General features: G+C 42.0%; 1 protein-coding gene across 3 annotated transcripts; it reads left to right on the forward strand.

Annotated features, from left to right (window-relative positions):
* The first annotated feature begins 268 nt into the window (after positions 1–268).
* On the forward strand, positions 269–27,897 carry LOC147085040 (platelet endothelial cell adhesion molecule-like). Of its 3 annotated transcripts, XM_085979742.1 has the most exons (16): positions 270–369; positions 782–896; positions 4,069–4,098; positions 5,357–5,608; positions 6,620–6,880; positions 8,443–8,697; positions 9,735–10,013; positions 13,250–13,528; positions 14,524–14,805; positions 15,639–15,740; positions 16,231–16,261; positions 18,244–18,335; positions 19,322–19,378; positions 20,159–20,224; positions 24,240–24,271; positions 25,744–27,897. In XM_085979742.1, the coding sequence occupies exons 2-16, from the start codon at positions 866–868 to the stop codon at positions 25,870–25,872; spliced, it is 2,178 nt and encodes a 725-aa protein (XP_085835868.1). In that variant the 5' UTR covers positions 270–369; positions 782–865; the 3' UTR covers positions 25,873–27,897. The 3 variants fall into 3 exon arrangements, with proteins under 3 accessions (XP_085835871.1, XP_085835868.1, XP_085835869.1); XM_085979745.1 differs by lacking the exon at positions 15,639–15,740 and having other exon boundaries at positions 269–369; XM_085979743.1 differs by lacking the exon at positions 4,069–4,098.
* Positions 27,898–27,972: the final 75 nt, after the last annotated feature.

A 27,972-nucleotide genomic window follows, 5' to 3' on the forward strand; every position in this document is an offset into this window, starting at 1 on the left:
GGTGACCGCTTCCGTAAGACCGTGAGAAAAACAAGCCTTCCGCCTGGGACCACAGACCAGGCCAGTCTCTGTGTTAACGGTACAAGCTGCGGTTAGAATAAATCATGTTTTAAACAGATTCCAGAGATGTCTCCGGCCTGTATTCCAAATGTTCGCTTCTGATAAGAATTTATTTTAAAACTGCTTGAGCTCAGTTCACTTTTCAGCGTTAGCGTGGACTCGTCATCGCGGTTTAAGTTCCCCTTTTATCCACTGGGGTCAGAAGTCACAGTGATCTCAGTGCGCAGTCGCCTGGTGCATGGGCAGTGAGCTCCACAGCTGCAGAGTGCTCCCGGGGAACTCGCTCCAGCCGCTGTCTCCTCATTCCCCGTAAGTACAGACTCGGGATCTGCGCGTGTGGGCGTTTGGTACTGAAGAAGTAGAACAGTGTCAGCGGGTACAATTGTCGGGAGCAGGACTGGGAAGCGGAACAATGCGCTTGGGAATAGATTGTTCTGTGTTTGACGGAATCAATCTGTTCAGGCGCTCAGTTGAAATGTTCACCCAAATCTGAATAAATAGAGGCGGCATTGAAACAAAGAAAACAATGATCCATGGGTTTTTAATATTTCACATGGCTCTCTTAAAGGCGAGCGACTATCTGCAAAGTGGAATAATGCAATGCTTTAGGGAAAGGGCAGGGGAGTGGGACCAATTAGCAAGTTCTTTCGAAGAACCGGCACAGGCATCAGGGCCGAATGACCTCCTTCGGCGCTGTATGATTTTTGATTTCACTTTACAGATAAAAAGAACTGAAAACAGCTGATCCGAAGCGAGCGACTTCACAGAGGGAGGGGAGCTTCTGCTCGCATCACCCGCTTTCGAAATGAAACACATCTGTTGCCTTCTGATCTTCTGTAAGTGAATCTCAAATATTACCAGTGCCTTTGAAAATCTGCATCACTCACCCCGGACCCACAATCAGATTAATAAGGCTCATTGTCTAAAAGGCAGCGACGCTCTAAATTGATATTGACAGTTTCTGAAAGTAAGACATTTATTTAAAATGTGTTGAAATATCATTTGTAGGTTTCAGTTTTAAGCTGAATTTAGTGCAACAATGCTACGTTTGATTATGCAGGGTAACAGGATCTTTCTGCTCATCTAAAGAGATCCACTTTACTATAACAGGTTGCTTCTAAACAGCATAATATTTTTGCTTTACCAATTATCTAGCCTCACCTGCAGAAACTGCTTTCAAATTTCTAATTCTTGTAGTTTTGCTTATAAGTAGGAATTAACAGTGTTATGCACTTCATATCAAGTGTCAGCGTTGTCCCAGTTGTTTCACTCTTACTAAATGCTATTAATAAATGCGGTGAGCTTTGCAGTGCTTGGTCTCTGTGGCTAGCTGTTAAACTTGGTCTAAAGCATTGCTTCATGATTTTCTGTGGCCCAGACTGGCTTCTTGTTAAACATCTGCTATAGAGAGACTGGTATAAAGATAGATTTATAGAGAGATAGAGAGGGAGAGACTTTCACACAAACACAAACACACACACACAAGCAGATAACTAAAAATGCAGAGAGAGACCGAGACACAGATAGAGTCAAAGGGAGAGAGAGCAAGAGAGAGAGAGATTGAGATGGAGTCAATGAGTCAGAGTGAAAGAGGAAGATTAGCACACGAGAGAGACAGTGAAAGGGATACCTCAAGTCATAGACACAGATGACTGAGGGAGAGACACAAAAAAGAAGCAGAGAGAGGACATGAGGGAGAGAGAAGGAGGTACAGACACAGAGTTAGAGACACAGGTACAATGCAACAACATGCAGTGAAACAGATAGGCAATGAGAGAGAATAAGCGTCAAATAGACAGAGAGAGAGCAACAGAGAGTGACATGCAGACAGTGACACTGACATAAGTTAATTCAGAGAGAGAGTGAGACCGAGAGATCTACGGGCAAAGGGATGAAGACCGGGAAAGTTTTACAGAGAGAGAGTGAGTCGGCGAAGGAGAGACAGACAGAGTGAGAGACAGACAAACAGAAGGCAAACATGCAGGGAGGCGGTGGGCTAAAGATCCTTGAGAGAGACCGAGAGGGGGAGAGGGGGCAGAGCGAGAGACACACAGATAGGGACAGAGCGAGACAGAGAGAGATTACAGTCTTTTTTTCAACTCAACTATGCACAAACACTATGATTATATTTTTTAAATTACTGGTGAAAGGGAGAACAACATACAGCAATGTGTTAACCGGGAACCATTTTTAATTTCAGGCTCGTTTAATATCTGCTGCCTAAACTGGAGTTAACAAAGCTGAAGAAATAACATTTACTTTGATTTAACTTGAGCTAAACTGACGGCTTCAATGATTTTGGCAGCGAAATTTATAATTGTGGATCTTTACTTTTAATGTCTGATGCAATTTACTGGAATTTAGACAGAAGTGACTCCTTATGGTCAAATGCCATTGAGACTGCCTTGTTGTGAGGTTGTGACGTCAGCGCTCTGTTGTCTTGTTAGCCACTGGACCACAAGAACAGAAAACAGGAACAAACAGTGTCTGCATCTTTAATGTACCACCGACTCTTTCACCATAACCTCATCTAATTTAATAACATGGCGTTAGTTGTGGGACCATGTTAGCCACAGCTAGTTCCACAGCTTAATGCGGTAAATCTTAAATGATGATTAGTAATGCTTAATTTGTTTGTTCTTGAGCTTATAATCGCCCCCATGTTTTATATGTTGCTCAGCACATAAACCTTGTTAAAATAATTGGCCAAATTGAATACTTGTAACACTCACCCCATTGTATCCTAGCTGGACAAAAGGCCCAGGTTCTACATGTTGAGCAGTGACATTCAGAGACATCTGCATTGATCTTTGACCCTTTTGCAATTATTTTTGCAAAGTTTGCAGCAACAGGCATTGCCTTAGTAATGTGATTCCTCTGGTCTGAGGCCCGACAAAATCTTTCTGCAGCCAGCTGCTTGATCATGCACCTTCTTCACGACGAGCAGTAGCAACCCAGTCAAAACTTGTGATGCTGATTAGGATAAAGACGATTTAAATGAAGATAGCAACATAAGAACAGGAGTAGCCCATTCAGCTCTTCGAGGCTGCTCTGTCATTCAATTATACCATGTTTGATCTGTACATCAACTCCAATGACGCCCCTTTGCTCAGCACATATTGTTACCCTCACTCAACTAGAGGCAGCCGTGGCTCAGTGTGTAGCACACTCGCCTCTGAGTCAGAAGTTTTCTGGATTCAAGTCGCAATCCAGACACTTGAGCACAAAAATCTGGGATCAAATTCCAGTGCAGTGCTGTAGGAGTGCTGCACTGTCGGAGCTGCCGTCTTTTGGATGATACTTTAAAGCGAGGCCCCGTCGGGGAGATTATCCCCGGTGCCCTGGGCAATATTTATCCTTCAATTAAGATAAAAAAACAGATTATCTGCTCATTATTATCATCACTGTGAAAATTGACATCTACGGTTCCTACAGTGACTACACTTCAAAAGTATTTCATTGGCTGCAAAGCGCTTTGGGAAGTCCTGAGTTTGTGAAAGACGCTCTAAAAATGCAAGTCTTTCTTTTTTTAACTAAAATCTATCTTGATCTCCGTATTGAAAGTTCCAATTTACACCCAGATTCCACATCATTCTTAGCGGAGTGAGTTGAATTTTGTGAGAAGGTGCTTCCTGATTTCCATTTTAAATGGCCTATCACTAATTTTATTCGAAATGTTTCCTTCTCCATGACAGAACAAACACACTCAGTGGCTCTCAGAACAAGGACTCATTAAAATCTTTGTCAGTTTCCTTTCATCTGGCAGCAACTTTTCCATGTAGTCCTCAGACAATTAGGATCATCAAAATAAATCTTATCTTTGTTCATGAGAGGGTCAATTGTCATAGTTCGGCACGCATAGACTGGTGGTAAATGTGGTGCTGCATGTTTTATGTCCCTGCCGAAGTCGAATTTCACCCCCCAGTTATTTCCTCTTAGCAGCTGAGGTCAAATTTGAAGATGCTCTCAGTTCATGAAACATATTTTACATTGTCTTCTCTCTTGCAGTGCAAATTATTCATCAGGCGACAACACAAGGTATGATGACAATAATGTCCATTTTTGATAATCCAGTTTGTGGAATGAACGCTTCCAATTTATATCTACAGGGCAGCAGCAATCCAGCAATGGAGTAATTGTCAGCTGTTCGCCCGAGCGAAAAACTGACCTTCTGGACTCGCCACCTATGAGACATGCTCGAACATCATTTTCATTGATTGAGTGGAAATGTAAAGTGGGCGGTTTCTCCAATGGTCGTCCAATCAGAACCCCAGATTTAAGCCTCAGCACCAAGCTTAATGTTTACCACAATATATTAAAGACAAAATGATTTATAAATTGGTCTGGGTAACTGCCAGCTCAGTCACCTGAGGATTGGAAGAGAGCAATCATAATTGAGTAATAAATGGATGGATAAATAGAGAGCTCTTTGATGAAGTAACAGCAAGTGCTGATGAAATGAGTGCTTAATGAACTTCCACATAACAGACCTGTGAGCAAATTTGAAACCCATGTGAATAAGGGGAAGTGGCAGTGTGGATAAGAAATGGGCTGAGACTAAATGCAGAGACTAGTTATGAAGTGAATGTTCAGTGGTGTCTCGCAGATGTCTTTATTGGGTTCACTGTTCTGTCTGATAATTATATATCACCTGGATTTGGGTATACATGTGCACAACTACAAACCTTGCAGAATCATGAAGCTCGGAAATGTAGCAAGCATTGCGAAAGATAGAAAGAGACTTCAGAAAGAGAAAGACAGACGGCCGACGTAGGCAGATACAATATATTGCTGGAAATTGCAGAGGAAATTTACTAATATTGTACCAGGGACACGGGATTTCAGTTGCATGGAGAAACGAGGGCTGTTCTCCTTTGAGCACCGAAGTTTAAGGTGTGATTTGATCGAGCTGTTCAAAATCATGAAAGGTTTTGGTACAGTAAATAAGGAGACACTTTTAAATGTTATGTTAATTGTTATAGTTGAAACGCCTACCGGTGACAATGGGAGGCGATTGTGCCGCCCAATCTTTGGTCCTACTGAAAATGGTAGGGTGCTGAGTGTCTGCGTTAAAGCAATGGTAAGACTACCGACCCCAGTTCGAGACGGTTACCACCCGATTTCACCAAGTTAATGTCACCTCTTAAATAGAAATTTCGATCAATAGACAGCCGTTAGGTAGCTCCCGGTTGGGACACTGAGTAGAAATACCCACTGTATTGACTACAGTAGATAGTGCATAGATTAGAAATTTCAATATTTCTAATCATAAATTCCATTTATTGTCTTTCTGCAGCTCCTGGGCCGGAAGTGCTGGTTAGTTACCCCAGCAGTGGTGTGGTAAAGGAAGGAGAGGAATTTAAGCTGCATTGTCGATACAGTGGCAAAGTTACTTCCACTCATTGGTTTAAAAATAAAGTACATTTAAATAAAACTCACAGTGAGTTTTATGAATCGCTTGCGGACAGTAGCAGTGGAGGCTCTTATCACTGTGCCCTGTTGTCAAACAAATGGGAGAGGAGTGAACCTCTGGAAGTGGTCACCATCGGTAGGTGAACTTTGACACTTAAAATCATAGAAAATAGAAAAATCTACATTTATATGGCATCTTGCACGACCTCCGATTGCACTTCACAGGCAATTAAGTACTTTTCAATATAGTCACTGATGTAATGTGAGATAAGTGACAGCTAATTCGGGCAGAGCAAAGCTCCCACAAACAGCAGTGTAATAATGACCAGGTCATCTTTTCAATTCTATTGGTTGAGTGATTGAGCTTCCAATTATTTTTGTGGGAACTTTAACGCCCACCTAATAGGCGATACAGGGCCTCGGTATAATATCTCATCAAAAAGGCTCCGTTTCCTTCAATAATGACACCGGGAGTCTCTGGAGTGGGGTTCAAACCAACGCCTCACTATCGCAGAAGCGTTTGGGCAGCAAGTGAGCCACACCTATTGTTAGTTATTGACTGCTGAGTCAAACCGCTGGAAGTGGCCACCATCGGTCGGTGAACTTTGACCCACAGTCAGCTCAGCCTTTGTCCCGAAAAGTTAAGTTTTTAAAGAGGTCTCTCAGTAAATCGTAAGACAGTATATCAAACATGTTACATACTTGAACAAAATTGCCAAATGGTCACTGGGATGAAGCGTGTGGCGAGTCCACAAAGCTGAGGTCACTTTTTCCTCAAATCCCTTCAACCAGCTCTGTTCTAAACAATCCCAGCTCCTCTAGCCTCACCACACCTGATGAACAAATACCAGTCGTTCCTTGAGAGAGGGCCGAGTTTGTTGCTGATTGGTAGAATCGGATTTCGAAGTAAAAGTTATTTGATTGACATTTGAAGGACCACATAAGGGGGTGTCAGCTGAACTTAATAAGGGACACGTGACTTTCTAATGCCACACTTGTCGCTGGGGCTTTTTGCATTATAGATGTGGTGTTCGTTACTGAAGTGATTACTATAGCTGCTCTTTAAAGGAAATAAATATAGGATGTCATACCTGTAGTTTAACATATTCCAGTTTGTGCTTACTTAATATTTCTTACATATTTTCAGCTTCTGATATGTTTTTAACTCTTGAAGTAAATCCAAGGGCCGCGCTGACAGGTGAAAGAATTATCCTGAATTGTTTGGTGTCTGACCAGAAAGGGAAAGGATACTTCCTGTGGTATCAGAAAGAAGAGATAATACATGGAACTTCTCAATCTCAGTACATCATAGCTAATGCAAAAATTGCAGATGAGGCATCTTACCGGTGTGAACGCAGAATAGGCTACAGGAAGTGGGTCTCACTGGAAGTAAACATCACCATAGCAGGTTGGTCACTGGCTTTGTTGTTTTCCTCCGAAACGTGCTGCTTGTTAATTTGCTGAAAGATGGAAAACGATTCGAAGAATATTCTTTGGCTAGACAATTTCTGTTGAAATTGGTAAATATTGGCAAGTACTGGGAAAACATTACAAGCTGGGCACTGTAGGCAAGTCTCTGGTTCGCATGTGGCAAAATAACACACTCCGTTAACTCTAAGGGCCCCATGAATCCATAGGAGGGGAGGCCTCCATCTCCTGAGAACTATCGGGAAATGTCGTTGGAGGTCATTTGCGTTTCATTTCCGTGCTCTCACGCTGCTGGGCGATTTCATGTGCATCCCCGTGCTCATATCACTAGGGCTGCATATGGGTTAGTAATAACAGTGTCGTTAGAATGTGGAACTCGCTCCCACAGGGAGTAGTTGAGGGAATTGCATTTAAGGTGAAGCTAGATAAACACATGAGGGAGAAAGGAATAAAAGTATATGTTGATGGGGTAGATGATGAAGGCTGGGAAGAAACACGTGTGGAAAATAAGCACCTGCATGGACTTATTGGGCTATCTGCTGTAAATAATGTGTACAATGTTCTTTGCGTCAGGAGGAGCTGTTCCGGTCTTCCACTAAATTTTCCTATCCATTTAGCTATGGCGGACCACAATAGAGGGGCCACCTGATAAACACTGGTGGTGGAGCTTTCGTCAGAATAATCTGCCAACAAAAGTCTTTTTGAGGATCCAAGGGCATCCTAAATAGAGAATATATTATACAGCTTTTTGACTTAAATACAATCACCGAAACTCCCGCCTGCCGATCGTAGGTCCTGGGGGACTTTGAACTGCTAATTTTCAGCCGCAACCTGAACGTCCCATTTCAGGCTAGTGGCAGTGCTCCAGGGCCAAATGATGTGCGCCTGTGACTGCCGTATGCAAAGCAACGTAAGGCCATCCCAACTTAAACGGATTTGCTGCTAATGAATGGGAGATTGTAGCTGAGTCAGGCTTATAGCTGAGGCCTGGAAGATTTGGCGCACTTTTTCCATTATGTTCACAACGCACCTCTGGCACCCTGTGCCCGCTGGGCGTCTCAGAATGCAAAATGAGCTGGATGCCCTCCTTACCGACTCTGGTGGGGTGGGTGGAATGCTCCTCAAAGAATCTGGCGGAATTTCCTTCTATTGAAATCAATGGATAGCATATATGGCGGGTTCAGTATGCTATAACTGATCCTTTGCGCCGGATTTTCGATTCCCTTATCTGATTAGGCATTGCTTACCCGCTCTACCAACATAGATCATTTTCAGTGTTCCAACCTAGGAAGAGCTGGGCCAAATGGTGGGGAAGTGCTGCACGAGGAGGGCAATATCAATAAACCGCAATTAGAACCATCAGTTAATTCATCACCAACTGTCCACTGCTTCCTTTCTGTTCTGTATTGGGCCCAAACTTGATTGGAGTTGGGATTGGGATTATATAACGTGTCCAATGTATTCGGGCTGTTGTAGAAGCAGTTCTCAGTTTGATTTAAGCATTTGTTGAACTAAACCACGAAATTCTGCTCCCGCTATTAGATGGCGATGTGGCCTTCCATGTCGACCCACCTTCGGGTTTGGAAGGAGATGTTCTGATTCTGAATTGTCGGTACAGAAACTATTATTTGTGGAAAGATGTCGGTTTTTACAAAGGCAATAGAATAATCCACTCAATGAAGTTGAATAATTGGAAAGCTCTGCATAGCATTAGAATGAATAGATCAAAAGAAAGCGGATCGTACCATTGTACTATTGACGATAAGATTTCTCGAAGTGTTCATGTTCAAGTTTATGGTATGTATGCAATAATTCAATTGGTGATATCCCTCTTTAAAATATATTCATCTTTAAGGTCCGAGAAGTTCTAAATCTGTACAAAATTATACATAATTCTGTGATTCCGGAAAAATGTGTTCGCGTTAGTTCATAAGATGTTTATCTAACAACGTGCTACTTTAGCCGATATATAACCCAGGGCGGGTCTCCTCCCGTGCCAGCACCAGCAGCTTTCTTTCTCCTCCCACCCCACCTCAGAGGTGAATTTGGCGGCTACCCCCATTACCACCATGTCACATCTAGAGGCTGACGGGGAGTTTGCTCCCAGGAAACCGAAATATGATGCTGCCTCTGTCCTTAACAACCACGATGAGGAGTTGACAAAAAGTACCAGCAGGTCCTCGTGAGCCCCTGGAACTTCAGTGGTGAGTCCGCTGACGGACTTTGTGGTAGGATAGAATAAGCAGTCTGCTCCTCTCCACTCTCTTTTGCTAGCATCACTTACGTGTCTGGCGTAAGCATCGTCACAGACTCCTAATAAACTATGGGAGCAGATTCCCTTGGATGCCCATGTCATCGCAGCGGGTGTGTTATATCATCACTGATCCATCACCCTGGCCATGACAATCCGGAGTCTTTGTAATTTCAGATGCTGACAGCTGAGCGGGGGGCTGGCTGGGGACAGAGCGGTGTAGCTGTGAACATTTGTGGAGTTCACCGTGGTCATAGTATACGGTGAGATGCAACAGAGCATGGCTGAAAGAGAAAAGATCTATGGGAGGTTTCCTGCTGAAAGATAATTCTTGCCCAGCATGGAATTCCTGTTTCAGCAGAATATATTAAGTAGATTAAGTTCTCCGCAATCAAATAATCGAGAGGAAGTCCATAACACCCGCCCGCTCCAGTTTTCCACAGTACAGCTGCTGGTTACCATGAAGTATAGCCGCCCCTCGTGGCGATTCTTGGTATTGCCTTGCTCTTATTATCAATCACTGCTAGGTGTTTAACTCAGTGATAGGATCCGTTATCTGTCAATCCAGATTCTGTTTTCACAGAACTCTTCGCCAAACCTAAACTGAGGACTGAGCCTGCAGTTGAAATATTTGAGGGAGACCAGTTAAAATTGATCTGTTTTGTTGAAACAATGGTGTCCAGTATTGGGCTGCAATACTCGTTTTACAAAAATGGCAAAGCTCTGAGCTTGAATGCATACAACAACTTTAATCTCACTGAGGCAGCTTCTTTGAAAGACTCGGGGACTTACCTGTGTGAAGCAAATGTTTTATACCGTGGTGTGAAAAAGAAGAGCAATGAGGTTTCCATTGTGATAAAAGGTAAGGACAACCAGCTGTAATTATTGTTCATCTTTCATTTAAACATTTCTTCATGTGATTTATTTAAATCAACGTACCAGAGGAATCCATTCTGGTAAAGAAACATAGAAACACTGAAGCTAGGAGCAGCAGTAGGCCATTCGGCCCCTTGAGCCTGTTCCATGATTTAATGAGACCATGGCTGATCATCTAAATTCAGTACCCTGTCCCTGCTTTCTCCCCATATCCCTTGATCCCTTCCACCTTAAGAAATATATCTAACTCCTTCTTGAATATATTTAATTAATTGGCCTCAACTGCCTTCTGTGGTAGAGAATTCCATAGGTTCACCACTCTCTGTGAAGAAATTCCTCCTCATCTCAGTCTGAAATGGCTTACCCCTTATCCTTAGACTGTGACCCCTGGTTCTGGACTCCCCCGCCATTGGGAACATCCTTCCTGCATCTAGTCTGTCTAGTTCTGTTAGAATTTTATAAGTTTCAATGAGATCCCCTCTCATTCCTCTAAACTCTAGGGAATATAAGCCTAATCGATCCAATCTCTCATCATACGTCATTCCTGCCATCCCTGGTATCAGTCTGGTGACTCTTCGCTGCACTCCCTCCATGGCAAAAACATCCTTCCTCAGATAATGCGACCAAAACTGCACACAATACTTAAGGTGTGGTTTCGCCAAGGCCCTGTACAACTGCAGGAAGACATCCTTGCTCCTGTGCTCGAATCCTTTCGCTATGAAGGCCAACATACCAATTGCCTCCTTAACCACCTGCTGCACCTGCATGCTTACCTTCAGCGACTGGTGCACAAGAACACCCAGGACTCATTGCACGTCCCTTTTCCCAATCTATTGCCGTTCAGGTAATAATCTGCCTTCCTGTTTTTGCCACCAAAGTGGATAACCTCGCATTGATCCACATTCTAATGCATCTGCCATGCATCTGTCCAATCACCCAGCCCGTCCAAATCAACCTGGAGTTCCTCAGCATCCTGCTTACAGCACACACACACACCCAGCTTTGTGCCATCTGCAAACTTGGAGATATTACACCTAGTTCCCTCGTCTAGATCATTAATATATATTGTGACTATCTGGGCTTCTAGCGCTGATCACTGCGGTACCCCACTAGTCAATGCTTGCCACTCAGAAAAAGACGGGTTTATTACAACTCTTTGCTTCCTGTCTGCCAACCAGTTCTCTATCCAAGTCCCAATCCCATGTGCTTTAAATTTGCACGGTAATCTCTTATGCGGGACCTTATTGAAACCCTTCTGCAAGTCCAAATGTGCCACATTCACTGGTTTTCCCTTATCTGTTCTGCCAGTTATATCCTCAAAAAATTCCAGTAGATTCGTCAAGCATGATTCACCTTTTGTAAAGCCATGTTGACTTTGTCCGATCTGGTCACTGTTTTCCAAGTGCTCTGCTGTTACATTATTCATCATGGAGTTTAGCATTTTCCCCACTTCCGATGTCAGGCTTACCGATCTTTAATTCCCCTTTTTATCTCTACTACCTTTTTTAAATAGTGGGGTTACATTAGCTACTCTCCAATCCATGGGCATTGTTCCAGCTTCTATCGAATTTTGGAAGATGACCAGCAATGCATCTACTATTTCTAGGGCCATTTCCTTAAGTGCCCTAGGGTGTAGATTATCAGGCCCTGGGGCTTTATGAGCTTTCAATGCCATCAATTTGCCTAACACCATTTCCCTACAAATAGTGATTTCATTCAATGTCTCCCTCTCATTAGACCCTATGTTCCCCGACATCTCTGGGATGTTAGTTGTGTCCTCCTTTGTGAAGACAGTACCAAAGTATGTATTTAATTGGTCTGCCATTTCTTTTTTCCCCATTGTAAATTCCCCTGATTCTGACGGCATGGGACCTACGCTTGACTTCACCAATCTTTTTCTCTTCACATATCTTATGACGCTTTTACAATGAGTGTATACGTTCCCTGCAAGCTTACCCTCATATTTTATTTCCCCCACTTAATTAATCGCTTTGTCTCCTTTGCTGAATCCTAAACTGCACCCAATCCTCATGTTTGCTGCTTTTTCTGGCCAATTTAGATGTCCTCTCATTTGATCTTATGCTATCCCTAATTTCCCTTGTTAGCCACGGTTGAGTCACCTTTTTGTTTTATTTTTATGCCAAACTGGGATGAACAAATCCTGTATTAAGATCTACCCACAGGTTTAACACGTAATAAATCAATTTTGAGTGCAATCTGTTTAAATCATATCGCCACGTGGCACTTATACAATCCATACATTTGCGAAAAACTGCAAAGTTTGATGACCAGTGCCCACTCCCAGTGGGTAATATTAGCTTCCTGTAAGAATGTGGAATGGGCGGTATTTGATTTGCCTCCAATTATATATCCCGCCAGTTTTTGCCTCCCAACATTTTAATGGATAGGGAAATCGTGCATGGTCTACAGTTGGCACAGGATACGATGCCGCGCATTATACCCCACAGTCATGAGGTGAAGTTACCTCCTCTGTTTCTGTCTGGCTGAATCAGCACAGGGCAGTAACCGGTCAGGAATAGCTGGGAGATAAATCAGACAATGCCTCATTTCTTACTAGTCCCGGAAATCTTTTATAGTTGAAAACGCTTGGGTGAAATTTAAAGTTGAGAGCACAGAAGCGGATCAGCAGACAATGGAATAGAAATTGGCCTGTGTTTATAAAGGGATGACCAATCTGCTACCATGGGTGTTGCACCCAAACCAAACTTGAATTTTCACCTCCTTCCATTTCAGTAAATGGGGAGGAAAAACGCTTGAAGTCACTAAAGTCTGTGCCTCTGAATCCCTCGGGATTTCTTTTCCATTCAGTTAGATCCAGCCAATCATAACTCTAACTTTGCATTTTCAATGGAGCAGGCAATCTGAACACAATGTGACAGTTATCGATCCTGTGTCAGCAGTGGATTTCAGAAGAATTGTAGTGTCAAGAACTGAGCTTTTAACAATAACGTCCCAAAATTTGCAGCTGCTGCAACAATGATGAAGGAGACGTCACTATCTAACGCCTGGGCGCAAAGCATCGCCTGGGCTGAGAGCAGGGATCAAATTCTGGAATAGGGGAGCATTGGGATTTTTTGGAATAATCTCAGAGGACCCACAGGATTTGCCTTCCATTCATTGTTCTGCTGCACAAACACGGAAATTGTTAAGTCTGTGATAGACGAAGAACCTGTCAAATCCCTATTTCATTCTATTTTATAGAGGCCTTCTCCAACCCTACGTTGATGGCTGAGTGTGACGCTCAATTATTGGAGGGCCAACAGTTAAAACTCGCCTGCTTCGTTGAAATATTTCGATCCAATTCTTCTTTGAGATTCGTATTCTACAAAGATGGACAACCTCTCAATTCAGCAGCAGAACACAACTATTACATCAAGGAGACATCTAGGCCGGACGATTCGGGGATTTACCGGTGTGAAGCAACTACTTTGAACAGTGAGGTGAAGAAACTGAGTAATGAGGTTTCCGTTTCAGTCAGGCGTGAGTAAAATTTAAGATAATTGATTATCACTTTTAAAGAGAACCTGAAAATCATAGAAAACGGGCAGCGCTGATTCAACAGATCACCAGGGAAGTAAAATGGTTTGCAGCAGGGTAGACTTGAGGTACTGGGACTAACACTACCGGGTTAGCCATGGCTAAGGGTTATTTCATTAGTGTTGTTTACATGCCAATTGCGAGATAGGGCGATTATGGACAGATATTCTCTGATTACAAAGACAGGAAGGAGGGATCAGTAATGTATAATTATCATTAAAGCAGGAGGGTAGCGCTTAGAAGAACCTTCTTTACATAGACGAGTGCTGGAACATAGAATGATTTGTCAGGTGGAGCGGTGGAGTTAGTTACCATTGCATTTAGGTTTGAGTATTGTTTATGGTACTGGAACAGTGCATGGCACCTGCCTTTGAATAGCAATGTGAAGGGCAACCAAGTGTGGTGTATGATGAGCGGATAATTCCACATCCTGCATTTACACCATCTTGTAAAAATTCAAAATACCCCGAGTTGTTCCTTTTAAAATCAGTGCAAGTTGTACTGTTGGCTCATTGTCACCACCTCATTGAGGCCGGTGACAAACGAACGCTGCACATGAGTGTTTCAGTGCATAAATTTCATACCAGAAATAATCATCATGTTTGATAGCACCAAAATATTATCGTCCACTTGCTATATTCCCGGTTTGATATACAATCCTGTTGAAAACGTTCAATTTTGGATGAAAACCTATTATTTGGAATTATGTGCAGTAACTTTAGTTAGAACTAATATTCGATATCACTGATGGTACAGCACAAGGGCAAATCTGAACTAAATATTTTCACCAATGCATTTGCAGCTGATCAGCAATTCTTGCACTAGTCTGATTTACATATCTGATTTAATCTATGTTAGTACTCAAAATAATTTCAATTTTGAATTGTCACTTGCAGAATTAGTTCTCTACATCTTCAAAATTATTTGCTTTCCTGTAGCTGGTGCTTCTCTCACTTCCATTAACGACAAAACTGAGATTTCAGCGGGGGACCGTCTCGTTCTCCAGTGCCTGGTGAAGAGAGGCACTGCACCACTTTTCCTCTGGTACCTGAACAACCAACAGTTAGGAAACAACAGCGAATCTTACCAATTAAACACGGACGGGAGTGAGCTCATTATCAATTCATTCCAGATAGGCCACGGAGGTCGGTATCACTGTGTAGCGACCTATGAAGGAATATATAACACAACCAGCAATTATATCAACGTCACGATACAAGGTAACAGAACATTGTGTTTGATCTGATTTTATGAATTACTTTTCTTTCGGCAAAGTAAACAGTATATTGCATTTGCATGCTTTATATTCAGAAATGACACATCGCAGCTCAGGTGAAAATTTATAAGAATAGTTTCTGATTAAGTAATTGAACTTAACTAGGTGAAACTCGTTCTGAAATAAACTAGCAATATTTCCCACGGGCGCATTTGAAGTTGAAATCGATAAGGATACAAAGCAGAGCCATGATCATAAAGCGACAGTGAGGGGAATATTGGGAGGGATGAGCAAAAACCTAGCTGCAAATATGGTTCCTGTGAGGATGTTTGAAGCAGGCTGTAGTAGATGTGGTTTAGGAGAGTAGAGCCAAAGCACTTTCACTCACTAATTGTCTGACAAAGGAATCGTGTACTCCCAATAGGCCACAAATCAATTGACTGAGGGCTGTATGGATGGAGATAAAATTGGAGGAGATTTTTTTAAATGATAAGGAACACGAGGACCTGGTGTTTAAAGTTGTTTCCTTCGAGTACATGAAGCTAGATGGGAAAAATGGCGAGTAGGTTTTGGTGTGGGACAGGGACGTCTGGTTTAGTTGTATTTTGTGGACGGCGGCATTAGGAGCCCAGAAAGTAAGGCATTGTAATAATCGAGTCTAGAGCTGACAAATCCAGGAATCAGTGTTTCAGAATGACGGGGCTGAGCTGGGTAGAAATGGAATCCATTCAGTGCAGATTTTAAAAACAATTGTAATTCTTCCTATGGTGCGAGGTTGAATTTGTACTGCTTGGAACGGTTTGATGTGATTCATGGAACAAGTTTGTTTGATTCCAGCACAAAGTCAAACAACCGCGATCACAGCAACAGTTATTCCAGTTTTTCTGATCGCTGCCCTGATTGCACTGGTTTTCTTCAAACTTCGGAAGAAGAAACAAGGTGAGCAGTGTCTTACGGGCAGGTGATTGGCTCGACAGCCACGGGATGGGATTCATTACCCTCCATATTGAGTTGCATCATTCGAAATGTAGCAGAATGATTTGAGAGGGAGACGCACATTTTGGGCGGGAGTGCAAAGAGTTATTTACATGGATGAGTTCGGTTGATGAATTCAGCTTACAGGTATAAATCTGTGCGAGGGGGAGAATAATAACAGGCACGTGGTTCGGAAGAGAATGTGAAATCTGCTAGATGATTTGTAATGATTGGTGATATCTTAAAGTTTTCCGTAAGTTCTTTGTGCATTCGTGCTCTGTTTTATTTAATTATTGATATAATAAATGCACGTGCGTAACAGTTTTTAATTATTAGCAATGAATATGCTTACTGTCTGAAGATTATTTAAGGAAACCCAAACCATCTCTAGGCAGTAAACGTGCCATAGTTATTGCACAACTTGCTGAAATATGTCTCTTCCTATTTTATCCAGAGAATTCCTCAAGTGTTTCACAGCCGCAGGGGTAAGTCTGCAAAATCTTTCTATTAGTCCGTTGTAACTATATCCATGATTTTACTGAAAGCTGAAATTCCTCTTTGGCATGGGTGCAAATTATACGCCCCCAATTGGAACTGAATATTGGACTGGACGTAGACGGTCGCTAGTTGCACTACAGCCAGTTATGCCTCCGCGTACAAATGGAATTACACCCCATAGTCTCTGATATAGCTCCGATGGAGACGGTTGGAGTGTTTAATGGCTAAATATTCTATTTTTTTGTTCTTGCTTTTTAGTTTATCAACAGGTCAGTCAGCCTAACATAGGTATTGGAAACAATTATTAGGGAAATAATAAACATTTATTTGGAAAGACATTGTTTAATCAAGGAGATGCAGCATGGATTTGTTAAAGGAAATCATGTGTGACTAACTTGATTGAATATTTGATGAGGTAACAGACTTTTGATCAAGATGGTGTTGTAGATGTTGTATATATTGACTTGCGGAAGGCAGTCATCCGAGACTTGTTAAAAAAGATGTAAACCCATGGGATTAAGAGAAATGGGCTCGGTGACAGGAAGCAGAGAGTGGTGGTGGATGGATATTTCTCAGACGGGGAGGTGGTTTTGCAGTGGTGTTCCCCAACAGTCATTTTGGGGTCCAGTACTCTTCGCAATTTTAATGACTGACCTAGACAAAGGTGTAGGGAGCAACAGTGTAAATCTGCAGATGATACGTAATTTGGCCAGGTAGTAGATTGTGATGAGGATCCTTGTAGTCTTCAGGGTGACATAGACAGGAATGGTTAAATGGGCAGAAGCATGGCAGCTGGAGTTCAACCCGGAACTGTGAAGTGATGTAATTTTGGAGAACTAATCTGGAAAGACAATATACAACAATAGCCACGATTTTGAAAAGTGTAGATGAGCCGAAATAATTTGGTGTGCATATACACAAATCCTTAAATATGACAAGGCAAGTGGATAAGTTGGTTAAAGAAGCATATGGATCACTTGTTTTTTTTTAAATAGCGACTTAGAATGTAAAAGCAAAGAGAACATGCTAGAACTTTATGAATCAGTGTTTAGGGCTCAGCTGGACAATTCATGGTAGCAACTCATCAAGGCTTCTTCGGCAGCAGCTCCAAAACACGCAAACTCTTCCAACTAGAAGGACAAGGGCAGCAGGGGCATGGGAACACCACCACCTCCAAGTTGCCCTCCAAGACACACACAATTCTGACGTAGAAGTATATCGCCGATCCTTCATCGCCGCTGGGTCAAAATCCTGGAACTCCCTCCCTAACAGCACTGTGGGAGTACCTTCACCACACGGACTGCAGCGGTTCAAGGCGGCGGCTCACCACCACCTTCTCAAGGGCAATTAGGGACGGGAAATAAATGCTGGCCTTGCCAGCGACGCCCACATTCAAAATACAAATAAAACCACACTTCAGGAAACATAGTAAGAGGCAAAGAAAGGATACAGAGGATGCTTACAGGATATTACAAGGGATCAGGGACTTTATTTACGAGCAGTGGTTGGCTAATTAGGACGTGGAACAGAGAAGGTGAGCCATTAGAGATTTTCAAGGGGATGAGAAGTTTTGTTAGTGCAGATAGAGAAACAATATTCCCTCTTGGTCAATAACTAGAGGTCAAAGATTTAACATCATTGTATAAAGATCTTGAGGGGAGATGTGGAGAAATATTTTTCAATGAGAGAGTTGTCGGGATGTAGAATGCTCTACCTGAAAATTTGGTGGAAGCGACTTCCATCAATAACTTTAGCAGTGAGTTGGACGGATCGTTGACTATGAGGACCTTTTTGGGGCTGCGGACAAAAGCCAGGGATATGGGACTAAGGACGATTGCTCCTTCAAGGCGTTCTACGTTCTGTATATCTACTTCTGAATGTTTCTATGATTCGGTAACATTTCGTTAAAAGTGAACTTTGCGTTGTTGATGCATGAATCCTTAATATCTGAGAACATTTTCGTGCACAGGGTGGCAACTGAAAATAGATCTCTAACCCCGAGTGAAGAAACATCTGCGACCAATTTCGAGTGTGCAGTTGTGGGATCAGGCCGAAATACTGGTAAGCGTGAACTGACACATGTGAAAAATATGGTAGATTGTTCATGGTAACATTGGTTCTGCCGCTAACCCATCATATCTCCGGTGGAATATCGGTAATAATTCAGGGAAACGACCATTTCTGCATGACTTGCGGCAATATTCCAATGACGTTGTGACAGGACATGGTGGAAATCACCCATGGACATTGGAGTTTTTCATCTGCAAGCATTCAGCATTCTCTCATGTTAGATTTCCATCTTATTGTCTGGGCATTAAGCATCGCATGGGTCGAGCATACGCAGGGAAATAGTTTGGGGCGCTTGACACGGTTCTATTGAACCATGTTAGTGGAAAGAAAAGCTGGTGGGTTCCGTAAAGGATGTGCCTGCTGCTCCAGCAGACTGAGCAGTCTGCGCTCTTTGCAGGTGACGCTAACTGTTCCTACGCCAAAACAAAAATCTACCCCTATTCCCTTTTAATTTTGAATTCATTATTTCCTCTACACCTCATTTTTCTTTTTTCTGATGGTAGTGGTTCTCAATCGGCCGGGATTGATAGGTGGCCATCTGGGTGCTAGTCCAAAGGTTTTATCTCGGAACCTGATAATCAGACATAAGGAACAATATCTTGAGTACTAAATTGATTTGGGGAACTGTCTCCTCCCCACCATTACAAATCAACTTTCCAAGCAAAGGATGTTGGAACTGGTCCTCAGCCCGATATCTGGGTGCCTGGAATGGAGAGAATGAGAGAATGTGCTTCTCACCATCACCCTGTTTACAAGCAAGCGACTCAGCCCAGCCCTATGGCTTGGGACCAAAACACTTCATGAATTTGCTCACGGGCCGATGGATCAGCTTGTATTGATCAGGATAATTAGTTGATTAATTTTAATACCAGTAAACACAGCAGTAAATTTCCAATCATGAATTGTAGGTTGTGTCTGGTATCTAAAGGCTTCCTTAATTAACTGTCATTGACAGTTTCCATTTTTTCTCTCTACAGCTTCTATTTCCAATCAGATAATCTACAGTGTAGTCCAAGACAGGAAATCTATGGAAGGTACGTATTCGCCTTGTTACTTGGCTGGAGGGATTTGTATATCTCAAAAGGCTTCATAACTACTGTGAGGGTAGCGACTGTCTTCAGACTGTGAGAAGTAATCTGGGAAGGGTCTGAATCGATTGATGCATTATAGGACTGGCACCACAATACCAGTATTTGTAAATGACAAAATCACTATAGACACTTTGTAAGTTCCATCTCTTGGGAGTAGTATCCTTAGAACCTGCACAGAAACTCCCCTGTTCTGGTTTTTAGTTAACTATTGTGTGGAACATCGTAATTGGCCGGACTCTTAATGTCACCATAAAATGCAATGATGATAACAAATCTTTAATATAACTCGATCGATACAGTTGAAGGCAAATAACGTGTACATTTGGCAAACATAATCCATTCTTGGAAATTTAAATCAATGCTGTGCAATTAATGGTTATATAACTGATGGGAATGACATGCTCTAATCACATGCACTATATTCATGTTATGGATACTGATACGATATTCTCAATTCATTATCGCTGTCAATTAATTTATACCAAGCAATCAGTCAGTCTAGCTCTCTAAATAGGTATCCATGTACCCATCAATATCTTTCTATCTATGTGTCAATCTATCTTTATATCTATCTTCCAAATATCTATGTATCTTTCTATCTATCACTCAATGTCTTCCTCCCTATATCTCTATATATATCTATCACCTCTCTATCATCTATATATTAATCCATCTTAATGAAGCGTCCTTATTGTCTTGTTTTCTCTTTTTGTTTCTGTTCAGATGATACCGGAACTGCTGCTCATTTAGTGTATTCGGAGGTCACGATCATAAAGTCACGAGGCTGTGGTAATTTCTGTCAATTGTTCGCAGCTGTTGCTAAGCGAGATGATAATTACAGTTCTAGATAATGTTGGGATATTCCTCTGCTTGATATAGTGGGAATGAGGCACATGGACTGTAAACTAAATAGTGGGGGGGGGAGGGTTCAGTTGAAGGGGAATTTAGAAAGTCAAACAGAAAGGAGGAGGTAATAGTGCAAGGTAGCGATAGGGGTAATGATAACCAGAGATTAACAGGAGGAGACAGAGCATACAGACATAAACGTGCACCTGCAAATAGTTTCAGTGTAGTTAAAAATGGTATAAAAATAAATAAATGCTCTTTAACTGAATGCACGCAGCATTCATAACAGGATAGATGAGTTGCGGGCACAAATCGAAATAAATGGGCATGATCTGATAGCCGTTACAGAGACGGGGTTGCAAGGTGACCAAGGCTGGGAACTGAATATTTAAGGGTATTTGACATTTTGGAAGAATAGGCAGAAAGCAAAAGGAGTTGGGTAACTCTTTTAATAAAGGATGTGATCAGTGCAGTGGTGAGAAATGATATTGGCTCAGAATATCAAAATGTAGAATTAATTTTAACGGAGATAAGAAATAGTAAGGGAATTAAATCATTAGTGGGAGCAGTATATAGCACTCCTAACTAGCTACACTGTAGGACAGTGTATAAATCAAGAACTAATAGGGGCTTGTAAGTAAGGTACTGCGATAATCATGGGTGATTTTAATATTCATATAGATTGAACAAATCTAATTGACAAGGTTAACCTTGAGGACGAGTTCATAGAATGTATTCGGGATGGTTTCTTAGAACAATACGTTGTGGAATCAACCAGGGAGATGGCTATTTTAAATCTGGTAATGTGTAATGGGGCAGGATTAATTAATGATCTCCTGGTAAAGGATCCTCTTGTGAAGAACGATCATAGCATGATGAATTTCTAATTCAGATTGAGGGTGAGAAACTTGGGTCTGAAACTTAAATAAATTCAATTCCAAAGGTATGAAGAAAGAGTGGGCTAAAGTAGACTGGGAAAATAGATTAAAGTGTAAGACGGTAGATAGGCAGCGACAGAAATTTAACGAGATTTTTCATAACTCTCAGCAAAGATTTATTGCAGTGTGAAAGAATGACTCCACGAGAAGGATGACCATCCCGGGCTAACTGAGGAATTTAAGCGTGGTATCAAATTGAAAGAAAATGCATAAAATGTTGCAAAGATTCGTAGTAGGTGAGAGGATTGGGAAATTTTTGAAAATCAGCAAAGGATGACTAAAAAATTAAAAGAGGTAGAAGATAGATTATGAAAGTAAACTAGCAAAAAATATAAAAAAACAGAGACTAAGAGCTTCTACAGGTATATTAATGGAAGATAATAGCTAAAGTAAAACTTGGTCCCTTAGATGTTGGGACTGGGGAATTAATAATGGGAAACAGGGAAATGGCAGAGACATTGAACAAATATTTTGTATTGGTCTTCACGGTGGAAGAAACAAAAAGCATCCCAATGATAATTGATAATCAAGGGGCTATATTCACAATATATATCTAAAATTTGGGTGAGGGTCCCAAATGTAATATTTCCAAGTTTGCTAACATCACGAATCTAGGTGGGATTGTGAGTTGTGAGGAGGATGCTAATAGGCTTCAAGCTAATTTAGACAAGTTCATTGAGTGGGCAAATACATGGCAGCTACAGTATAACGTGGATAAATCTGAAGTTATCCATTTCAGTACGAAAAACAGAAAGGCAGAATATTATTTAAATGTTGATAGATTGGGAAATGTTGATGTACAGATGGACTTGGGCGTCCATGTACACCAGTCACTGAAAGCAAACATGCAGGTGCAGTAAGGAAGGGAAATTGAATTTTGGCCTGCATTGCAAGAGGAGTTGAGTACAGGAGCAAGGATGTACATTTATACAGGGCCTTGATGAGACCTTGGGAGTACGGTGTGCAGTTTTGTTCTCCTCACCTAAGAAAGGATATACTTACGATAGAGGGAGTGCAGCGAGGGTTCGCCAGACTGATTCCTGGGATGGCAGGACTGTCGTCTCAGGAGAGATTGGGCTGACTAAACTTTATTCACGAGAGTTTAAAAGAATGTGAGTGTATCTCATTTAAACGTATAAAATTCTGACAGGGCTAGACAGACTGGATGCAGGGAGGATGTTTCCCCCGGCTGGTGGGTCTAGAAGGAGTGATCACATTCTCAGGAAGGCGTACATTCAAGGGTCTTAAATGAAGTGGCTGCAAAGATAATCGATGCATTGGTTGTAATCAACCAAAATTCCCTGGATTCTGGAGAGCTCCCAGCGGCTTGGAAATTCGCAAATTTAACGCTCCTATTGAAGAAAGGAAAGAGGCAAAAAGCAGGAATCTATTGGCCAGTTAGCCTTACATCTGTCATTGGGAAAATGATGGAATCTATTATTAAGGAATGAATAGCAGGACATATAGAAAATCATGATTTTCTATCAGAGTCAACATGGTTTTATGGAAGGTAAATTGTGCTTGACAAATTTACTAGAGTTCTTTGAGGATGTAACGAGCAGGGTGGATAAAGGGGAACCAGTTGATGTAGTGTATTTGAATTTGCAGAAGACATTCGCTAAGGTGCCACATAAAAGGTTACTGCACAAGATAAGAGCTCATGGGGTTGGGAGTAATATTTTAGCATGGATAGTGGATTGGCTATCCAACAGAAAACAAAGAGTCGGGATAAATGGGTCATTTTCCGGTTGGCAAACTGTAACTGGTGGAATGCCACAGGGATCAGTGCTGGGGCCTCAACTATTTACAATCTATATTAATGACCTGGCCAAATTTGCTGATGATACAAAGGTAGATGAGAAACAAGTTGTAAGGAGGACACAATTAGTTTGCAAAGGGGTATCGATATGTTAAGTGAGCGGGCAGAAATTCGGCACATGCAGTATAATGTGGGAAAATATGAGATTATCCACTTTGGTAAGAAATCGAATGAAACAAATTATTATTTAAATGGGGAGAGACTACCTAATGCTGCCGTACACAGTGTCCTCGTACTTGATACACAAAAGGTTAGCATGCAGGTACAGCAAGTAATTAGGAATGCAAATGGAATGCTGGCCTTTATTGGCAGGGGGTGGAGCATAATAGTAGGGAAGTCTTGCTACAACTGGAGTATTGCGTGTAGTTCTGGTCCCCTTATTTCAGGCGGGATACACTTGCATTGGAGGCAGTTCAGAGAAGGTTCACTAGGTTCATTCCTGAGATGAAGGGGTTGTCTAAAGAAGAAATGTTCAGCAGGTTGGGCATTTACGCATTGGAGTTTAGAAGAATGAGAGTTGGTATTATTGAAACATATAAGATTCTGAGGGAGCTTGACAGGGTAGATTCAGGGAGGATGTTTCCCCTCGTGGGGGAATCTAGAAGTAGGGGACAAAGTTACAGGATATGGGAGCGCCCTTTTAAAACGAAGATGAGGAGGAATTTCTTCTCTCAGAGGTTGTGAATCTTTGGAATTGTCTACCCCAGTGAGCTGTGGTGGCGGAGTCATTGATTGTATTCAAGGCGGAGATAGACATATATTTGAGCTACAGGGGAGTTAAGAGTTTTGAGAAGCAGATGGGAAAGTGGCGATGAGGCCAAGATCAGATCAACCATGATCGTATTGAATGGTGGTGCAGGTTCGAGGGGCCGAATGGCCTACTCTTGCTCCTATTTATGTTTCTTATGAAATATCACGTAGATGTTATTAGCAGGTGTAATTTTAACCTAACTCAGCCTGGTCGAAAAGGGACTGGATCTGGTGAAATGCCTGTTGTCAATCGCACCCAATTTTACTCTCCTACTACAAGGGAGAGTAAAGTCCATTGGGTGTACACCCACCCCGAAATTGTCCCGATCCCGTCAGTTTACTGCCAGGGTGGGTGATATTAAAATGACCCCGGATTAGGCTGGATTCATCTAATTCTATTCATCAACTTCCCCAGATTGTTGCCTTTATAATGCATCTGCTTTATTTACAGATAATGATGATGGCGCCTCAGGAAGGAAACAGGTAAGTTATCTTTAGAGGGGAAAGATGCTGGTGAGAAATATCGCGACCAATGCGAGTAGATTTCTAACTAATGTTCGCAAAGTAAACTGTCGGCGATCAGTTTTAGCAATGGCCCGATTGAAACACACTCCCTTATCGAAAAGATATTCGTTTGGATTGTGAAAGGAGCAGCACATTCGCTGTCCACCCGTTATGGTCCCACACTGCCCAAAAGCAATTTTAACCCCGATGTCTATTATTCTCTATCATTGGGACAGATATGCTGCTTGCGACTTGGGCTTAAAGAGGGTGATGACGATCTTTCACACAGAATGGAAAACACACATTTTTAATTTGCAATGATTTGAATTAAAAATAGAATCCGGCGGTTCCAATCGACGCCAGTTTTTAGCCTGGGCCCAATTTCTGAAATCTAAATCATTCTGTCTGCAAAGGTCACTGCTAAACTGGCTCCACACCACTAAAGTAGCCCCTGATTAGTAATTTAAATCCAGACCATTATTTTAAAATTCAGTTGCCAGTTGTTTACAGAATAATAAAGAACATTGTAGTTTTGTTCCACCGAAAGATCATTGCAAATATGGGTGCAGTAGCTTCGTGGTTACATAACTGGATCAATAATCCAGAGGTCTCGACTAATGGTCCGAAGACATCAGTTCAAATCCCAGCACTGGCAGCTGGGGAAAGTAAACTCAGTTAATTAAATACATCTGGAATAAATAGCTCATAACAGTAATGGTGACCATGACACACTCTGGTTGTTGTAAAACCCAACTAATGTCCTCAAGGAAGGAAATTGGCTGTCCTTACCTGGTCTACCCTGTATGTGACTCCAGACTCACTAGCAATGAGGTTGACCCTTAACTGCCCCTAAAATGGCGGAGCAAGCCAATCAATTTTACCAAACTGCAAGAAAAGGCATTAACCCTATGGGAACACCTCCCCCTCCAAGTCACACACCATCCTGACTTGGAAGTATATTGCCGTTCCTTCATCACTGCAGTGTCAAACTCCTGGAACTCCCTCCCTACCAGCACTGTGGGAGCACCTTCACGACACAGACTGCAGCGTTTCAAGAAGGCGGCTCGCCACCATCTTCTCAAGGGCAATTAGGAATGGGCAATAAATGCTGGCCTTGCCAGCGACGCCCACATCCCGTCCATGAATAAAAAATTATCATCGCTTGTTTAAATTTAGTCGGTGGTTTATTCATTGCTCGTTTCAATCCAACCATTTTATTTTGATTTTTAACTATAAAAGTAAATTAATAGAGGAATTATAAGTGAAATTGTGTGAGCTCAGCCAGTTAATTGTCAGTAGTTTTGACCATACTGTAAATCTGGCGATATTGAATTGGCCATCCATTATCCATCTCTCCCGACTTCCCTTCCACTGAAATCACCACTGATTCTCTCTCGCCAGCTGTGCACCATCACCTGAGACAATTTCAGCCCCATATTCTTTAATTCCAGGATAACAAGATTGGTCCCAGCGACTATTGTGTCACGTACGCCACAGTTAACCGCACAAACACTGAAGCTAGTTTGGAAGGACGTCCAATGGAAGAAGGCTGTGTCTACGAAAACCTTCCACGGAAATAAGAGTGAAGCAGGATTAAAAAGCATGGCTACAACAAGAAAACAGAATGGAGGCAACGTCAATCAACTTGTGCTCTGTGCAAACTACCTGCCCTCAGGGACTTTAATCTGAAGGCAGGTTAAGCCATTGTTCCTTGTGCAAGGCCTCCTAGGCACAGCGTTCCTGCCCGCCAGCCATTCAATTTATACATATGTTTTACTCTGACAGGACTTTATATCTCGAGGGACATCATGTCGCAAGCTTTGCAGCTGATATTTTGCACAGGGAACCTACGTGTGGCTTTGGTGGTGCTACGTGCAAGTCTATACAGTGTGTAAGAATATTGCACCGGAACGTACACCCAGGCTAGCCATGTTCTAATGCAATTAGTTAATGGATGCGTTGGGGCTCTTGCTCTCTTTTTCCGCCAGTGATCCTGCATTCTTCCAAAACTGCAGAGGGAGATCAGTGGATCCCCTGGAGAAATTATGCAAATGCCCGAAGATGACGGGAGAAATCCTGTAGCAATTTCTAGGGTCACTTTTATCTTAAGTCATGTTGTAGAATGAATGTCATCAAACCGATATAGCCCCACGACATATTTCCTTTTCCATTAACGTCAATGTAAAGTAAAACAGGGCATGCTGTATAATGGGAGCCTTGAATGATATCGTCCATTTCCCACTCTCGCCCAAAATTCAAATTATTCCAATCTATATGAATGCCACAAAAAAACTGTGTATAGAGTAAGTGGTTACTGTTTAATCTTCATCGCTTGGGAGTTTAGCATTGCATTGGCAGATCGCAGGATAGAATATCTGGCGGGAAGGATGGCCCATTACTTGCCAAGCCCATCGAATTTTGCTTTCTTTCAACCTTCAAAAAGCAGGCCGTTCCGTTACCAGTATCCCTTGTGCCAAACTTTCCTTCCACGTTCCGGCAGTACAGACTGAACTCTACCTCACCATATATTAGTGCCAAATGCATAAGACATAGCGTTTTGTAATGCTACATGGATGATGGGAATTTTAAAATTTACACAGAATTTAAAGCACAGTAACTGGCCATTCTGCCCAAGTGGTCTGTGCTGGCGTTTATGTTCCACACGAGACTCTTCTCACCTTCCCTCATCTAATCCTATCAACATATCCATTTTGTAACATATAACATAAAAACATAAGAATTAGGAGCAGGAGTAGACCATATGGTCCCTCGAGGCTGCTCTGGCGTTCAGTAAGATCGTGGCAGATCTTCGACCTTAACTCCACTTGCCTGCCCGATTTCCATTTCCCTTGTTTGAACTAGAATCCAGAAATCGATTTTATCTCAGCCTTGAATGTACTCAATGATTCTGCATACACACCAAATTGGGGAAGTGCATTACAAAGACTCACAACCCTCTGAGTTAAGAAATTCCACCTCATGGCTGACCCCATAACCTCAGACTATGTTCCCGAGTTTTAGAATCTCCAGCCAGGGGAAACTGCCTCTCAACATCTATCCTGTAAATCCCCCCAGAATCCTAGATCATCTCTCATTCTTCTAAATCCCAGTGAGTATGGTCCCAATCTACTCAATATGTCCTCTTCGGACAACCCTCTCATCCCGGGAATCAATCTAGTGGACCTTAATGGAACCGCCTCTGTGATGGAGACTACAAAAGGACACAATACTGTAATGTGGTCCAATAACACTTCTATACAAATTTAACACGGCTTCTCTGCTTTTCCATTCATTTCCTCTAGAAATGGACTCCAATACTTCGGCAGCATTTTTAAGGCCTTGTCAACTTGTTTTTCTAATTTTAATGATTTGTGAATGTGCACGCCTGGATCCCTTTACTCCTCTACCCCATTTAGATTCAAATTTTTCGAGAATAATGTGGCTTCCTCATTCCTTGTACCAAAATTCACAACCTAACTATGTTAAAATTCGCTTGCCATGTACACGCCCATTCAGCATGTTTATTAACGTCTTTTTGTATTTTATCGTGCTTCAACAATAACTGTTTTTATCGTTGAATAATAAATATAATTTTAAGAAATATTCCCCGTTGTTTACAGATTGACATCAAGTGTAAGTCTATTCAGCACGATTTCAACCAAACCTTCTGCTAATTCAAT

Source organism: Somniosus microcephalus, unplaced genomic scaffold (genome assembly GCF_052327205.1).
Source record: "Somniosus microcephalus isolate GS21.2 unplaced genomic scaffold, FLI_Smic_1.0 unresolved_chr9, whole genome shotgun sequence".
In the NCBI taxonomy this organism is placed as follows: Eukaryota; Metazoa; Chordata; class Chondrichthyes; order Squaliformes; family Somniosidae; genus Somniosus; species Somniosus microcephalus.